At 39.0% G+C, this 19,087-nt stretch overlaps 1 protein-coding gene across 2 annotated transcripts in view; it reads left to right on the forward strand.

Annotated features, from left to right (window-relative positions):
- The window catches only part of CRCP (CGRP receptor component), a 30,784-nt gene extending 11,908 nt beyond the window's left edge, over window positions 1–18,876 (forward strand). For both annotated transcript variants that reach the window (XM_035343304.1, XM_035343306.1), the window contains exons 5-6: window positions 8,947–9,004; window positions 17,209–18,876. In XM_035343304.1, coding sequence (XP_035199195.1) covers window positions 8,947–9,004; window positions 17,209–17,352 — 202 coding nt within the window. In that variant the 3' untranslated portion in view covers window positions 17,353–18,876. The remainder of the gene's footprint in view (window positions 1–8,946; window positions 9,005–17,208) is intronic.
- The last annotated feature ends 211 nt before the right edge of the window (window positions 18,877–19,087 follow it).

Here is a 19,087-nt window from a genome sequence, read left to right on the forward strand (position 1 = left end):
TTCTTTCTTTCTGGGCAAGTTGTTGAATTAGATGCTCTCTCCCTTAATCTCTTAGGTGCTCACATGCTGTCTTTGTTGGTAAGTTTGCTGAAGGTAGCTGATCTGATTCAAGATAGTTAATGCCTGTCTCTGGTAAGGGAACAGCAGTGTTTTCTGTTTCCTCCTTGCAAGAGGAATAGACATTGCTGGTCAGAAATAGCCCATTATCTTAGACTGTTACCTTTGCCATTCAAATTCCTTATGACTCTGCATCTAATTGAGGAGAAAACAATTAAGCAGTGTGGTTTTGCTGTTAATTAGGCTCAGCAACTTGTTTTCTAATATAAGGGCTTGGAAAATTATTGATCGATATGGGGCTTTTAATATAGGGAGCGTTTGCAGCTGTGTTTAAAAACTGGAGGAAGGGTGGTGAGCTGACTTGCCCTGCTCAGGGTGTTATTGCAGCTCTCCAGCACCAGGTTGTGCTCGTGTATCTGATAATTCCTGGGTAGTGGAGAAAGACCAGAGGCTGTCCAGAGAAGCAACAAGCTGTGGATTGGTGCACATTCATTGAAAGAACGGACCTTTTGATTAAGTGAATTCTCATTTTTTCCTGCCCTCCACCTACAGACATAGAATGCATAATGCCTCCTGATCTGCCTACGCGTGATATCCTTAGAAGTTCTGGCCACAGTTACAGAGGTGTTAGTGTTGTGCTGGCAAATTGTGCAGATCCTATAAATTCACCCCTGAAGCCTTTTTTTTTTTTTTTCTGTTATTGCTGATATTCGCTACTCCAAATACGAGGTTAACAAACTAGCATATCTTTTCCGCTGACAGCCATCTACTTTGTGATGTGTTTTTTTTCTCGCCACTACTATAGAGAGAAAAAAAAATCATTTTTTCTTAAAAACAAAAAGGCAAATTCCAAATTTTTAAAATAAATATGTGTAAAAGCGACTTAGACCTTTTGGATAGCTGCCTTGCTAAATGGAACAATTTCCAAGATATCTAAATGTGAGTTTGACTGATGTAGTCAGTAAAGTATGGCAAAGCGCAGGGATTTCACTTGTCATCAGTTAGTTTGGTGAAATTGAAACTGTAAAACTGAGGCATTTTTTTAAAAATGAAAAACTCTGAACTGACATCACAGTGAATTTTACATTACCTTGTTAAGGCCTCAAGCTTTGGCTACTGCTTCAGTACAGTAAGCCATGTTGTACTTGGAAATAGAGCATGCCACTAGCAGCTAATTTTCCAGTTTTAGTCTCTGGAATAATTTCATATTTTTAAGGCAGTGTGAATGGCATCACATGAAAAGAATGTTTATGAAACTTGTGCTCTGTAATTGCAGTTAAATGCAAATTGGCTCTTCTTGTACTTCTTCCTGTTACAGATAACCTGTCTTGGATCTAATTTGGGATTAATCAAATTTTACTGCGTATTTAAATTTTAAAAATGGAGCATAAGCATTGCCTTTTTTGTCTTTAAATCAACACCTTCAAGGAAATATTGAGCTGAAAATCAGTAGTACTTTTGGAAAGTATTTTCCCTTGTTACTGCCAAAATCTACAACAAAGATAAACCTTGAGGATAGTAAAGACTGAATGATTTCCACTGTAATTTTTGTCTCCTCTAGAGCTTTCAGAGTGAATATTCAACACCAAAGACAGGATGGTATTAGTTTAATAATAGCATCATCTAATAGTCTTGAAAAAGACGACTATTTCCCACTGAATCTATGTATTTCAAATTAATCCTTTGTAACATCATTTGCGTTCAGATACAGTTATCAGCCCTTCCAGTTCATCCTGGACGACCGTACCAGCGTTCACGTTCGGTGGTAACCCGTGTGGAGAATAGAGCCTGGTGTGTTTCTGCTGACCACGCACAAACTGGGGCCGTGACTATGCAGACCACAGCTCAGGACTGCTCATCAGTAAGCCAAATCCTGTGGCGTTGATTCAGACCAGATTTTACAGGAGTTGTCTTGGTTGCCACAAGACCATAGGATTTGCCTTACGGATCTGATGTTTTTGGTTAGTAATAAAATACACTGTTAACGTACACTGCTGTTATTTTATAATTTTCCCAGCAACTGAAAAGCATACGTTCTTTGGATAATCTGCCTTTGCGGTCACAGATGTTTTAGTGTGTTTTTTTTAGCTCTGTGTGCTGTATCTTGGCACTAACGCTGTTCTCTTCTTAGCTATGCCTATATGTGTTACTAGAAACTTACTTTTTGTTCCTAGATAATCAAAGTATATGTGTGTATATATTTATGTACAGTATAGGATTTTAGTAGATAGAAATGGGCAATCCAAAGACACCTAATACAAGGGTTTGGCTAAAATATAAATGCTAGAAATATTTGGCTCACAGCTGGTAGGTGATAGATTTTGTCTCAATTTGCACAACAGTATGTAACTTTTTTATTATGTTTTAGAAATTGAGTTTAATATGCACTTTATCAATGTCCTGTCCATTCTGTCTACCCAAATAAGCAAGGTGATCTTGAACACCAGTGATTTTTGTCTTCTAGGAGAACTTTTTTTGGCCTTGAGTATGTGGTAATCGTACTTGCTCACCTCTTACACTCTCCCCTCAAATGAGGACCTCGGAGCCATTTACTTCTCCTGTAACTCTTCACACTTTTGCCCCAGCAGCCTGAGCTTTCTATGTCCCAAAGCCCACTTGGTTTCATTTTGCCCTCAGTGGGGAATGCTGATCTTGGCACTAGGTGAGTTTCTGCTACTGCTGGATGTGGCCTAGAAGGGGGGAGGCAGTGCTCAGCCTAACAGCAGTGATCCCCGTTTGGGGATTTCTCGCTAGGCAGGTCCTGTAAGAGTCTGCACACAGACAATTAACTCTGATCTTGGTTTTACATGACAAAATGCCTTTAACCCGTCACTCATTTTTGATACGTAATCTCTTGAATGAACAGCTTTCATGTTCCCACCAGTGTTACTGAAATCCAGACAGTCCAGAGAAGATACAAAGACACATTCTGGGGAAACATGCTGAAAATATTTTTCACCGTCTGCTTACATGAATGAAACAGTTATCCTTTTTATTTAAGAACATGAGTCTAAATATGTTTGCTGTAGAAGTTGTAGAAGTGGATTCATCAGAGTTGGGAAAACTTCCATGCATTTTTTAGGTGTAACGAAGCATGAGCTAAATTCAGGCTTATTATGTCTGTGCCTGTGCAAAGTAGTGCAGTCAGCACTGGTACTGATGCATGTGCAGGCTTGCAACATTTGCCTTCCTTTAAGCTTATTTCTGAGAGAAAAGGTTCTAATTTGTGTGCGTGCTATCAAGAAATCCCTGGTGCACAGAGAGCTGGATTGCAACAGTCAATTTTTGATAGCAGTGTCAGGAAAAAAATCAGTGCCGTGAGTACTGAGCTTCAACTCCTGTTGCATGCAGTGATTCCCTGCTTGCTGCTCACGGTGGGGGCTGAGGATTCCAGTCTTCAAGAGAAACACTGAGCTTCAGGGGTGTTTGTGTGTGTGTCCTGCAAAGGAACGCTGAGAGTACCCTTCTAGTCACTCTTCATTATTCAGGTCAGAAATTGCATGCAGGAAGAAGAGCTAGGACCAGAGCTTCTCCGATCTCATGCTTGGAGTGAATTTCTGTATTCTGTACAAACAGCAGGAAGAGCTGGACCTCCCAAGTAGGCAGAGGTAACTTTGCGCCTTGCACACATGCCTGCTTGGTGTTTCTTAAATAACCTTAGTAGCTGACTATTTACTAAACAGAGAATAGAAGATAAAATGTTACCATTCTTTATTGCAGAAGGAAACAAACGTATCTACCTGTACTAGTATCTGGTGTACCTGTATTACTATCAACTTATTTGTCCACATGACTTCCTTTACAGTCAATTAGCTCTTTTGCCACCTTCACATATTTTGCTAGAATAAAACAACTGACATCTTTGTTATCAGAATAATGTTTACATTGATCAGCAAATAACTAACTGGCTAGGTACCAATTTTCAGATGTCGATGACAGAATAGTTGGTCGTTTCTCTGTCTTCACATTCAAGCTCTATGTAAATAAACCAAATGCATTGCTTAAATCATAACTATATAGTATTAACATGGCTAAAATTGTTATTTTTCAGTGTTAATTAGTGTTTATAATTTCTAAAACCCTTCAACTCCTACTCACGCACGTTCAGATGAAAGATGTCATTTATTTAGCTGCTTTTTCTTTTTTAATGCCCTGCTGCTAATTCCTTTTTGATGTTCTGAGTCATTTTTCCAGCAGGGAGCTTTGCAGATCAAAACCAGGCACGAAATATTTCAGATAACGCACTTTAATGACTTACTTGCAAATTATCTCTCGTTCTTCTGTATGCATTTTGCAAACTGGAAATATCCTGAACGATACCATCTTCGCTGAAATAATACTCCTGAGATCAGTTTGTCCTGACTATATAACTTCTACCTGTTCCCTAATAATTTATAATAGTGTTAATGGCTTAGAAGCAGATAAGCCTTTGAGAGGTGACCTTTTTTTTACTCTGCTTCCATTTCTTGTCTTCAGGAAACATGAACAGTTCCACTAATTAATTGCTTTAATTTATTTCTGTTGTTGCCTGCTTTGCCAGGAATCTTTCCGTAATAAACAAGATGGAGCTCTACCTGTTTTAAAATAGCTCTGGATAAGTAAGATTTGCATTCTTTAGCGCAGGCATAGTATGACTGCGGTGTTTTGATCCTGATTATTTGGCTCTGAAACTTTGTAGGCAACAAATTTCAAAGGTATCGCTCTGAAAAAAAGAAAAATGAAGCGTATCTCCAAGTCACATAACTTTTTTATTATTACCTTTTGTCTGAGGATCTGGAGGAGGTTTGAGATTGCACTGGGGCGTGTCGTGCAGCAAAAGCAAAGAAAGACTTGTTTAAAAAGGCTCTGATCTCAGAAGCTGTATGCGAGTATACGGTGCAGGGAGAAACTTGTATAAAGTATGAATTCATTGAACAGTGAGCATTAAAGTCTATTTTTGTAAGTAGGGCTTTAGGAGGAGGGGGAAGTGTTTTACAAACGGGTCTCCTCATAGCTCTCCTGTGACAGCTGCAAATGTTATCTGTTTTAGATGTCTCAAACTGAGGCACAGACTTGTTTTTGGCCAGGGACCGTAAAGCAAATAACATCAAAAGCCAGGACCAGAACACCAGCTTCTGTGTCTCTGTCAAGTGTTCCAGGCACCGAAACAAGCAGTTTCCTAGCTCTCGAGGAAAAAGCACTAAACCTTTCCTACATTTAGTCAGAAGAATTAGGTTCTTTTTACACTGAAGATGTTTATTAATAACATCTTTACCTAACGTTCTTTACCTACTTCTGTTAAGACTTCTGCTTTTATGTGTGATGATGTCATTTGCTACAATTTTATGCAGGTAGGGGTGTTTTTTTGTTTTTTGTTTTTTCATTGATTACTTAAAAGACCTGCTCTCAATTTCAGCTCTGGGCTAAAGGTTTTCTGTTCTTCTATCAATGTTAGGCCTTTATTTCGTCCTTCCCTTGCTCATAACAGTAGCAAACAGCAGCAGCTATTAATACTTTGGTTTTGACAGTAAGGCAGCCAGCACAGCGGTGTTCTCAGCTCAGTGTTAAAGTCAGCCGTGCTGTTAATAGTCTCTTGTTGTAAACATCAAGCTGCTAAATAAATAGATACAAGTGATTAGCATGGGAAAACAAAGGCAGCACACTGAATGCTTCCCACCAATGGAAGCATATTTGGCTTTCATCCTTGATTCTCCCAAACTAAACGACTATCTCTGGGTAACTAGGCTAATTCTGCTTCTTTTGTGTTGTCTGTGAAATCACAGCCTTCAGAGTTCAAGCCCAAAACCCCGTGCTGCCAATGGGTTTGTTAACAGGAGAGGGAAGAGAATGTAAACAGTTATTCTGCAGGAGAAAAGAGAGATTGTAGTCACTGCAGGAGGAATTGCCCTTAAAACGCTGATATTATAATGTAGTTGACACAAAGGACCTTCTCCCCAGCATCATCTTAGATTTCTGCTGCCTGGGTGTACTTTATGGTTCATGAATGAAAGGACAGATCCTTCTTGGAGCAGTGCAAAGTCCCAACCAGAAAGGAGCAGTCCTGGCCAGGGCCCATGGCCACAGAGTCCTTTTCTCCATTATTTAATGGAGCCTTCAAAGCATACAGCAATGCCTGCTATGTTTTCTTTTTAAGGCTTAGGTTTTGTCACCAAGAGGCTGGATCTCTTGTTGCTGAAAAACAGCAATCAAGGTATTGTCTCTTTGGAGCTGTTTTCTGTTCCCAAGGGCTGTAAATACACATCACAAAACCCTCCGATACAATTAAGTCCATTGTTTGCTATCAGCAGAGCAGTTGCCTGCACTGAGCCACAGTCTCCCATTGTCCCATCACCAAGTCACTTGCAATCGTGGACATTTTGGGTAAAAATAGGTCCATTAGCTCATCCGGTCTTTGGTAGTACATGATTTTTCCTTCAGGTCAGTCTGGAGACGTCAGCCAGGAAATTTTTATTCCAGCACTGCTCGTTCTGCGTGTTGGGTAGGTAAATGAAGGGTCTTACTCTGTTTGGGTGTCAGCTGACAGCCTTCAGAAGTATTAAATTCAGTGAATTAAGCATTAGATTCAGCGCAGACACCGGAGCAGTGCGTCGCTTGTCAAAGGCTTCTCCTGACAAGCGTAAACACCTTGGGCTTTGAGCATTTACTGGTGCACACACATGAATGTTAAAGTATCGAGGTGCCTTACAAAGTTAGGATCTGATAGCTGGTGTTAGGTTTCAAAGGCAGTGTCAGAGGCCACGTGAAATGAGGCGGCATCTCTGCAGCATCTCCAGACACGAGGGCGTTGAGCTGCTGGTTGTAAAGTTGTGCCTGGGAGAGCCCAGGGCTGTGAGTTACAGTGTCTGTGTTCCCCTGAAAGCTCTAAGGTTTCCTTTCAAAACCACCCACGGGTCCCACAGAACCAAAGGGAAACTCTAAAGAATCAGTGTAAGTACACATTCAAGATGCCCTTTGAATACATTTTAAGCTTTAATTCCTCAGAACTGTGGTTCGTTGCCGGAAGATGGTATGTGTTAGCTGTCACTTCTCATTTAGACACACAAATGTGTGTGACAAGTAATTTCATAAATGTAGATGGCTGCTAGGAACGCATATATATTGGGTAATAACCATTCAGGCTTTTTTTTCCAGAAAATACAGGTTCAATTCTCTTTGCTCCTTGCATGTATTATTATTACACCGTAGTAGTATGTTTTATAAAACCTGTCTGTTCCTGTTTCGTGTACCCTTTTAAACATCCGTTGTATCCTTAGCAGTGCTGTGTGATTGTGCTTTTTTGCACTAAAAAACAAAGACCAGCTGAGATCATTGGCCATGTTTCTGTTATGTGGTCAATGTCAATGATTTGAGCTTCTGAAATTAATGAAATATGCCTTGCTGGCATATACCAGTTGGTTTTTGACTTTGCTGTTGGAATGATTTCTATTTTAGTAGGGTATAAAAGGAATAATTTCTGGCTACAAAGCTGTTGCTCAAATGTTGTGGTTTGAATTTCAGGCAAATGCTTGTTTGATCGCATCTTCAAAAAATAAAAAATGTCAGTGAAATTTTCAGCCTCATACCTTTTTTTCTGTTTTAATGGTCAACGTGTTTAAATGGAAATTTGCGAGATCTCTTGATTTCTTGGTGAAAAAGCAGAGCTAATTGCTGTTGGCTAAAAAGAATCCAGACAAACAGTGAGGCTGGATGAGTGTAATCGTGGTCCTGAACATGCCAGGAATTTTGCCATTGGCTTCAGTGGTGCTAAGCTGTCTCCCTGAATATTAAAGTGTTCTGTGTTTCAATACCAATGCCAGACTAATCTTACTGGCTTCCCCCACCTAATAGGCAGAGGAGAATGAAAACCAAGCATTAAAAATACAGATGCAACACGGTTCATACCTAAAATCACAGTAAAAGAGGTTAATATCGGATTGAAGTGCTTTGTGATAAAGGCCATGACTGCACATTTGAATTCTTTCTGCCATGGTGTGTGGGTAGGTTGCTAAGGGTTTTGAGTTACTGTAAATTAATGAATTATTCCTTGTCTTTTAAACTGCAATAAGTGACACATCTTTACAACCCCGGCTCTGACTGAGGGTGGGTGGTGGTTGTTGTTTTTTGACACTTTTTGTATCTGTTACCACGCTGATTGTGGCCATACCGCTCTTTATGGACTGCAGTGAGTCAAATTAAAAACAAACCAGGAAAAAAAGGTGGTCTTTACAGTCCACATCAGTCCCACAGCTGGTTGGCTGCACTATTCCCACCAGTCGTAGGAACACAACTGGAAGCAAGGTTTGCATGGGAACAGAGGACTCGAAACCATTGTTTTTGCCCAGAGACTTAAGTGCAGCTGTATGGCCTTAGCCCATTGTAATAGTGTAAGAAAAAATGCATTGGCATAAACTGCGTGGGTTGCAGACAGTACAAATGACTCTGTGGTTCTGAGCTATTTTTTTTAACCTTGCAATTCTTGTGTGCTAAAAGAACAAATAAATTATTGCCATTTGACTGATGGATTGTAACTTTTTAGGTATGATAATTGTTCTTGTGGTCATTTGTTCATAGCAAAAGTCTGTGATCTTTGGCAAGTTGTTTCGCATTTCTGTGCAGCAATTAACAAAGTAACAGTGCATATTTGATAATGCTTTTACTGTAATGATCTAAGGGCCTTTGCCCAGCCACCTTAGACTATAGGTGGCAACAGCAATATGTTTAAACACACAAGGAATTGCTCTTTTTTAAATTAAAGTCGGAAACCACACTGCAGACCCTGTCAGAATTCTCCATGGCAGAGGCTTTTCACCCCTAAATTATGAGGAATGTATTTGCATCATAACAGTCATTTGGGGGGGATCCTCAAATTATATGGTAATGCAGATTGTTTTACTCTTTGTTTCTACACAGAGCAGAAAAGCTGCAGTTGCTTAACCACAGGCCTGTGACAGCAGTTGAAATACAGCTGGTAAGTAACAATGCTCCAAACTGTTCAAAGCTTAAACGAAAGCAGCTTTAACTGTGAGGATCAGCTGAATAATTATTTTCTCATGGTCGGTGATTGAACGTATCTCATTATACACATCTTTACATTCATGGTTTCTAATCCCAACTGCTTCCTCTTGAGACCTCCCTTAGAGCCTTGCCCATCTTTCTCTTGGACAGATTCTCCACCCCTTTGTTCGCTTCAGTGTCACATGTTGAAAATGCTGAACAGAGTCATTAAAGGTTAGTTACAGTATTGTGAGTAAGAATATATTTACCTAAGACTTTTTGCTGCTGCTCTGTAATCAAGCACTTCCATTCTTAACGACTGTCATGACGTAGTTGTTTTTATGGCAGGGTTTTGTGTTATAGTAAAATCAAACATCCTGAAAAGGAAGGACCAATGACAGATACAGTGTTTTGAGCAGTTGTGCAGAACGAGAAATAGATACGAGCAGGCTTCCTGATGGAAAGTAGCCATCATTGATCTGTTACGCATAATTCTGATGTAAAGAGAGATTGTTGCAAAAAAAAAATAGATGGGCTTTATTCTCTGAAGTATCTCTTTGGGGAAAAAAAGTCTCATAATAAAGGATTATTATACTAAGGATATTAAAATAAAGATCTCTTACATTCAGAACCTCTATTTATAATCATACCCTGAAACCAATTATGTAGTAATAGGATCATATTTTGCTGAAAAAAGAGAAGGATTAAAGAGATACCAGTAGGACTGTTTTTCTTTCGTAGCCAAGGAATGGACATCATGGTACAGCAATGCTTCTAGTCAAGGAATTAGTTCTGTGTTCTGTGGTTGAAGAGATCAGTGTCAGTCTTGTCAGCAACCCGACCAAGATCATTAAGGCTTCATGAGTTTTGCTTAGGAAGTTATTCATAAGCGATGATGTAGAGCCTCAGTGCAGAGCCTCTCTCCCACCTTGGTTAGCTTTGTGTGCTGCAGACATAGATGTGTTATGTGCATGTGCAGGCAGTGTTTTGTCTCTTTTTGCCTTCCTGAAATGCAGTAATCTTTTTGTGGCTTTCGGGTAACATTTTTGTTTGTCTTTTCCATCCTCCCCTCAGTTCATCATTACCTTACCTATCAATGAAATACTGAAAACAGTTTGGTTGCTGTGTCATGTTTGAAGTTCAGGAGGCAGGTATGAGAAAATTGGGCCTTTATATTAGAAGTCTGATTTCTGGGAAAAACAAACAAAAAAAGTTTCTAGGTTTGTAATGTCAAAGTTAGGCAAAACCCATTGCTGAAACTTACAGCCCTCTATTCCTGTATCTGTATTCAGATACAGACCTCTATTCTTCTATCTGTATTCAGTATCAGCCCATTATTGATAGGTAATCTTCCTCAAAAACAACTACTATAAATTGTAATATTAATATATTTGGGGACTAGTCTGAATTTGTATAGCCATAGAAGTATTGGGATACAGTTACTTCTGTTACATTCTGATACCCCACTAATTTCCAGTGCAGGTTTATCTAAAGCTAGTATTACAGTAGACTAGGTTGACTGGATTGTTAACACTGTTAAATTAAGCAGCCCCAAAACTGCAGTACCTAAGTCTTTCATCAAAGCACATCAAAGTCTTTGGAGCACAAAATAACTACTAGGAAGCTGCAGGCCATTTTTGTTGGTGAAATACTGAGACTAGCAGCCATAGGAAGGAAATGATTTTGCTTTGGGATTGCTGTGATCAATCATTTTGTTTTCTGGTGAGGACAGGGGAAAGAGATTGGAGCAATGCAGCATCTTTGAAAACCCCTGTCTTCCCAGAGTGTCTTTGAGTGTAAAATAATACAGAGCTGTGGAGGCTTAACAGCAATTTTTTTTCTTTGATGTCAGTAGGGAGAAGATTACCCATATGCAGATTTCATGCAGGCAAGTCTATTCACTGCAGGATGAGAGACAGCCTACAGAGAAGTGAATGCTAGGTGTAAAATTGCCTCAATTCCTTTTCATTGTACTTTTCCCTGTCACTTAGAAGGTTTGAGTACATCCTGAAGTTGAAATTAGAATAAATGATGTCAAGAATTTCTGACAGTTTTGTACAACATAGCCAAATCAATTTTATTTTTTTAAAAAAACATTTTTAGGCAAAACACCGAACCAGCCGTATCTCTGTCTCTCCCTTGCTCAAATAGTTTTGATGCCTCAAACTTCTAACCAGTGCCTATACATGGAATGGAGTCAAATTTACCTGATATGCTTTCACTAGCTGATGGGAGAGGATAGTTACATTTACTACTGATAGTTAATTTCTGCCTTTCTGGCTTTTTGCTTGTTCGGTTTTTGCTGTCCCTCTCTAAAATTCCATGTCTTTAGTAACATGCAAAGAGTAAATCAATTTTGAAAAAAATAATTAGGGAGAACATTTATGATCTTTTGATCTCAAGTTCTTCCATATTTTTTTTTTTTGCATAAATTGCTGTATTGTTCATATTTGTCTTTTCCGGACTGTGTGCCAGGATTTATTTTCAAACAACAATAGCAACAAAAGGAGCATGAAATTATAATTCATATCCCACTGGGTAAAACACTGTACACATTACAGCTATCTTGACCTCCTGTTTTAATCTCTAACATATGTTGTTCTTGGCTCAGTGATTCACAGAGGAGGAAGAAAGACAGCGATGTTGACCTGACAATGATACTGGTCCAGATTTACTTAATGCTGAACCGTGATGGGTTTGAAGATTAAGCATCTCTTCTAACGAACAAATTGCTCCACATTCTTCTCTCTCAGCGGAAAAGTGGATTTTAATTCTGTACTTTTTAAAACCAGATTTCCATCTTGGAGAGCTTTGTACCTTGTGATGTGTGCTCTGCGTAACCAGTCTAACAGATTGTCTTTTATTATAGAATAGGAAATAATGTAATGTACTCTTCTGGAAAATGGAAGGTGTTAGAGGAACTAAGCATTTTATTTTCTCAACAATATATTTTGCTTCCCACTTGGCATAGTTGGTTAATTATCTCTGAGGTACGTTAATCCAATCGTTCATTTGCTTTCCAACCAGTCTTTCACTTTACTTCTTTTTTATGTTCTTTTTTTCTACTGGCATGTTGGTCCTGAACTATTTTGAATGACTGCTAAAGGAGGAATTAGCAGTCATTTTCTCATAAAATATGTACTCCTACACTGGAGTTAAATTATGGGCTTTGGAAGTGATAGGAACCCCATTTCTTTTTTTATTATGGTTTAACTTTTTTTTAATAGAATCCTTATTTTATTATTCAAGTAAACAATAGCTTTTTACCCACGGACAGTTCTGTTCAGTGGTGCTGAGGTTTGTTACCAATCAAACATTACTGATTCTTGAGAGTTTCTCAATTTTTCCAGAACTTTATTTTGGAGTTCTTCAGTGCAGCTTTATTTATTCTTCAACACTTGCAGTATATTGTCTTAGGAGGCTAAATGAAACTAACATTAGTCTGAAAGCTTAAAAGAAGCACAGCGAGGATGATGAAGTCTCTTGTGCTTTGCTTTTACTTTGGTAATCAGAAAATATAAGGTATGATTATAGTTCGAGCATGTTCCTAAAATGTTTGCCCCTGTTTCACGGAGTTTAAGCAAAAAAAATCTAGACAAGTATGCACATGTGTATGTCTGCATATTTATTCTGTGCCAGCATGCGTACATGGCACCATGAAAGTACAGATTTTCATGTTTGTTTATGAATAGCAAAAACACCATTGATCTTTGAAATTATCTTGATAGGCCAGTGGCTGTTTTCTGATACACCTACTTGATAAATAAAACCTTTTAAACCTTCTGCAAGCAACTTTCAGCCATGGGAATTTATTAGCAGGTTTTGATGGGACTTAGTCCTTAATATAATTCCGTTAGCGTTGTGATTTGGAAATTATGGTTGTTTTGTTCATCTGAGAAATTCATACATAGTATTCAATTAAAAAAGGCTACTATTAAAATGTGCAGCTGGGAAAGGCTGCGTGGTAGTAAAATAACCCACATACACATTTGTTTAATGAATACAGCTCTAGTTCCCAGTAGCGGTTACATTACTGTGCAAGGCATCTGCCAGAGTTTAATTCAGCAGTTGGTGAGTGATTTGTCTTTTCATTCTCTTGTAGCAGAAGCCTAGTGATGGATGATTGTGTGTTTTGCTTTGCTGCGTTAGAAATCCGTGCACAGAGAGCTGGAGAGATAGAATGGAAGGTGCTTCAGCAAGTGAAGTATTGGCTATTAGACTTCTACATCAAGATAGGATCGCTCTCAAAGTTGAGCAGTACAGCAGCTTTTGCTGACTTCTGAGAAATTTGCATATATTCCACAGTTCTGAAAATCTGGCCAGTTAATTTTATTGATGCTTTTTTATTAATAAGGAAACTTAATTCTAGGTACTCAGGGTTTAAAGGTATTTACTAACTGCAAGGTGAATTTATTTCATCAGCAGGCACACCAATTAAGCTACCAAATAAAATTTTGTTGTGTCCTTGCTTGATTCCTTCTTTGATCTTACAGATTTTAATGTTTAGAGCATTAGCTGGGGGAAGAAATAAGAATTGCTTCCAGCACCAATAGAGCGTAGTGAGAGTTAAATAACTGTTACTAGTTTGGGTGAAATGTAAGTTATCATTGAGGCCTGAATTGATCTTAGCCACATAGTTGTATTTCACAGAAAATTCATATTGTGTAGATGTATCAAAGACTTTGATATGCTATAATATTTGCTAAAAACCACTGTAGTTATCTTGGGGTAGTATAGACTTCAACGCTGAAAAAGTAATGACTTGGGATTTATTTATGTAAGAGGAGACAGATGACATGGCCTGCTGTGTTTGTTGTGTTCAGGAAAATCCTTGGGCTCAGCCCTGTGAAAGAGACATGCTTGTCTTGCTGCACATTAGGGTGCTTTTATCTATAAACCGTGTTCCTGTAACATTGCCCATTTGTACAACCCCCGAATATTGAAAATAGCAGTTCAGCTGGAGCATTGGTTGATGACACCCTGCAGTTTGCACATGGCATCATCTGTGAGAATAATCAATTTCCATTTGGCTTGTGTGGCACCGCCAACATAAACATCTTATGTCATACGCTTACTCAAAACATTTGCATTTTTGTTTGCCCTAGTATAAATTGTGCATTCCTGACTGCTTACAGATTGAATCCGTTGCTTGAGCAGTTTCAGCCAATTGCAAGTTAGAGGTTAGCAGAGGGTTTTGGTATAGATTTTTTCCTGTATTGGTAAATTCTTGCTGGAAAAGTCAGCACTCGAATTTGGTTTTCTTTTTTCCCCTCTTCTGTTTTCTCTTATACATTTTTTCTCTTCTGAGTATCATAACCTCATTTCCTTGTACTTTCTGTAGCAAAGGTATTATAGTTGCAAATCAGAAGGCTGTGCAAACATCTGTTGAATCTAGAATAAACTTCTGAGTCACCTTCTGTTTCCCTTGAAACTGTTCTAAAGGAAAACAGATACCATTTGTCTCTTTGTCTGCATGTTCTGTGCTTTATTTTTTTTTAGCGTTTCCTTTCAGCATGCTGCTTTGCTGCTTCCTAATTGCTTGTGTTTTCATAAATTACTGCTCATGCTGTTTCTCCGTGGAAAAAAAAAAAAAAAAAAGATTATCACTTATGCTTTTGATCCTTTGAACTTCTAAAACGCATCACAGCCATGTAGTGCTGAAATATCAGCTTGAATAATAAGCCGTCCGCCCTGCCAAAATACAGATCTTTGTTTATCAGTGACTCCCAGTGTAAGGGCTGGCAGCGAGGATGCACAAATCTAAGGCACTGAGAGGTGAGCCCTTAATGAATTTGCTGCAGCAGTTTAAGAAATTACCACTTCTCTCTGGCTGAGACTACAAATCTGTCAACAGGGAACATGGAGCCGCATTACCCGCTGCTCAGTGCGGTGTCCAGCATCTTTCTTTAAAGGTGCTTTTCTCAACAGTTTAACCTTAGACATCAGTTTCAGCACCGACGCTTCTGAAACGCTGGAGACTACTTTTTTCATCAACTTTCTGCTCGTGTGATTTCTTAAACTGCCAGAGCAGTCACCAGAGCTCATCAGTCAATGTCCTGAGGCGTAGCTGCCATTTGTGAGTGCTGCAGGTTCTCGTGTTCAACCAGTACAACCGACATCAATATGATCGTTCGTATTAGAAATTACTCGTTCAGTGCTCAGGAGCACGTAAGAAGCAGCAATTAGGCATGTAAGTATATTCTGTCTTAAATGCAGAAGTTGAGAAGAATTGGTGATAATCTAAAAATCGTTATATTATCTGTATAAGTTCTGATAAGTCCTTGTGTTTGACTTGGGTCACCTGAAGCAAGTACCTAAAGTAACAAGCGTGTGGTGAAGAAAGGGAATGGAGGTATCTAGGGAGAGATAAAATGTAAATGGAGAAGAGGGGCAGATTTCAAGTGATCCAATAAATCAAATCTAAGCCAGGCAAGGTGCCAGTTGTCTGAAGATCTGAAAGCAGTAACAAATGCAGGAGACACCGGCTGTTGAGACATAAATCATTCAGCCTTAAGTAATTTTGCCTGTCCAAAGGACGTGGGCTTTTTCTTTGTCTGTACAGATCCTGCTGCTGTGGGGCTGTCACCTTTAAAGTTGAGTGTAACAGTCATTAATAAACTATAATCCAGTCCAAAAAACAGGCTCACGGTCCTCTACAAAACTAAGCAGCATAGGTCATCTCTGGAGTAATGCCTTTGTCTGCAGTACCGGCAACAAAGAGCGTATTTTTGCGCTGTAACATCCCTCGTTGCATAACGTTGCTGCTCCAAGGTAAGCTGGTTAGCTGCTGAGATGATCACCACTCAACTGTAGCCTAAAAGGCAATTATCTGACACCACTTCAATAGCTGCAGCAGTTGCTTACGCAGAAAGGTAACGTTAGGAGTGGTTTCAGTATATTTGAACTCATTCTATATACTCTTACAGCTGACAGTAACGAGAGCCAAGGCAGTTTTTCAGGCCAGGGTCCTACAGTAATTCCTGAAATGACCATAGTTTGAAAGGCACTCAGAATTTCATCCTTTGAGGCTGAGCCCCCAGAAACAGTCATTGGCAAACGGATATTCGTCTGCCTTTTGCTGCAAGAGTGGATTCTAGCGTGCTTGCTTTCCTCTCATCAAGGACCTGTGAATAATGACTGCTGAAAGATGACCCGATTGTGCAAAGAGGACTCGTAGGACATCGGGGGGAGGAGGTGGGGAGTAGTTAATTGAATATACCGCTCTGGTTTTTAGAAGGCACGATGTGTCTGAATAGCTGGCAATTTACAGCTAGAAATGATTAAACCTGCAGTGACTTGGAACCGTAATTAATATAAATCACCGCTCTTCAAAGGACATGTTAAAGGACTTTGCATAAAAAAGAAAATCGCAAACTCCACAATCCTAATTGGTTTCATTTGTGTTTGAAGAGTTCATTTGGCTTGCCTTTCCACTCCTCTGACAAGCTTTTCCTTTTAACAGCTGCCTATAAATTAGGGCAGTTGTTTTTCCTGGTAGCAGTGATATGAGAGTTCCCACAGCTCCACAGTGAGAGTAGGTCCCTAATTAATCTTATGGAATTTTATTGTTGATGCGTGACAGCGTGTTTTGTGTTTCTCAGAGCTTTTATATGCTTTTATACTCGGGGATCTCGCAATTTAAATAAATTCCAATAAGTATGGCTGCTCCAGGATGAGGTGGCTTCTTTTCTGCCCTAATTACTTACCTTCTAGGTGCTGGATGATACCAAGCTTCAGGTAACCAATCTTGGGTTATCTCATTGATTCAGTTCTTATGAGAAAGCACAGGAATTAGGAAAATAGGTCTGCAAGTGAGCTCTGCACGTAAGCCACATGAAAGGCCTGTCTCAAAATATTGATGTCTGCACTGGGAAAGGTTTTAGGAGAAACCAGGAAGGGAAGACTGGGTTGAGTGTGTTGTTTGCCTTGTTTTAAAGCAAGCAGGGTCTCATTATGGAATGCCAGTTGTCGTGGTTAACAATGGAGCTCTTCATTCTTCCTTTTACATATTGAAAGACTTCCACTTAGACTGAGCTCATTACAGAAGCATTTTACAATGTCTTCAATCCCTTGGAAATAGTATTTCCCACTTAGTTTAGTCCTTTGGTTTGGAGTTGAGGGCAGAAGTGTGGAATCAGTGATCATAATAGATTGTGTTTTGTTTTTTTTTACCTGCAGATGGTAGAAGAAAGTGAGGAAAGACTAACAGAAGAGCAGATCGAGTCACTTCTCCAGACAGTCACCAGTATTCTTCCAGGGGATCCAGACGAACAACAGAGAGACTCAGCAATGGCAACTGAAGACAAAGGTGACCAAAAGTAGGAGGTGTCTGGACCATAGTTGGCAACAATTTCTGCAAAAGAAGTGGTTAATATTTTTGGTTTTCACTCCATACCGGTTTAAACTTGTACTGACATCACTGTAAAATATATTACAATTCTTATTATTCAGAGGTGATGAGGGAACCGATTGTTTACAAGAAAGCATAGAAAAGGACACTATTGTTTGGGCATTTTGTCCTATACAGGGGTGTTAGTGACTAGATTTGTAATGCAGCAGTCAGAAATGAGAGGACAGTCTGAAGCTTTTGTATTTTTTCCATTACCCATATAACAGCTGTACATCTGAGCAGGCTAATATACAGCTGGCAATGTTTTAATTATCACAGCAGTACTATAATCATAATTGCTTTCATATGATTTTGAATTGCCCAACTGTTTTTCGGAATGGATTACAATACAAAGCCGACTTTTGGAGCTGTTTGTGAAAAGGGCTCGATACATGGAGGAATAACTGCTTGATACTTGTTCAGTCATCTTTGAGTAGGCTAATATGTCATGGAATTGAGAGGATCTTTTGATAGGGTAACTGGATGTCTGGGTAACAAGGATGTCTGACAGTCTATACTTGCTGAAAGGTGGATCCGGATCATCAGCTAAATATTTATTGCCACTGAACGCAGCCGAGTTGGACCAGTTCACAGCAGCTGAGGCTCTAGACTGTAGTGTTAAGGCTCTTAGTAATACAGGCAGAAGAACATTAAGAGTGAGGTGTATATTTTCCCTTTGAACATTTGTTCCAGTATTTATATATAGACTAGTTACAGTCTTGTGAACATGCTGTTGACCGTGGAATAAATGAATGAGTCAACACTTCAGTCCTAATCTGGTGCAGAAGAATGAAAATCAGTCATGGCTGAAGGAGAATCTTCTGTGTACTGAGCCTTGTCTGGTTAAAGATTTCAGGTTTAAGTATTTAGTGCTGAAAGCATTGATGATTATAATAAATCTTTTGTATGTATACACAATGTCATGAGTTACACATGGCACTGGTTTTATACTGTAACTGCAGACCGCTCTTCTATAATTGCTATAATGTACTGGAAATAGAAATAAAGTTTGAAATATGTCCTGGGATTTTTTTGGCTTAAAGATGAGTTACAAGAGCTCGAATTGAAATATCTGACTTTCTTCCCCACTTGTGTCATGGTTTTATTTTGTGATCCTAAACAAGGAATTTACCCTTTTTGAGCCTTAGTTACGCCATACGTGAAAGGGAATGATAACTTCTGGTTTGGGGGGAGGGTTATGATACACATTTCCTTGGTATTTTAAGCTGCTTCGATCTTTGGAGAGGAAAGGAAGGTATTGGAAAATATATTTGTTACTTCCTAAGCATAGTTTACCTCACATTAAAGGCTTTCCAAGGTTGAAGGCTAATGGTATGTTTTGACTGGGTATGTTAAGTGTAGTATTAGAGGGAGAAGACCTCAGTGTTTTTTGTGATACATCAATATATATGCATTTTCTCTCTAGATGTGCAATAAAATAAGAGTTTAATAGATCATATCACAGAATGATGTGATATTAATTATAAAATTAGCATTTTTACTCTTAGCTTAATTCTGTTTGACATTCGGCGGCCTTGGGTTGCAGGTGTTTACATTTTTATCAGTACTCTTTTTCTAAAATTAAGTTGTTGAAGAATGTTCTAAATTTATGAAAAGCAGATGGGACCAGATCGCAAGTATTGTTAGCCAGCACTGACATTTTAACAG

Source organism: Oxyura jamaicensis, chromosome 19, assembly GCF_011077185.1.
Source record: "Oxyura jamaicensis isolate SHBP4307 breed ruddy duck chromosome 19, BPBGC_Ojam_1.0, whole genome shotgun sequence".
NCBI lineage: Eukaryota > Metazoa > Chordata > Aves > Anseriformes > Anatidae > Oxyura > Oxyura jamaicensis.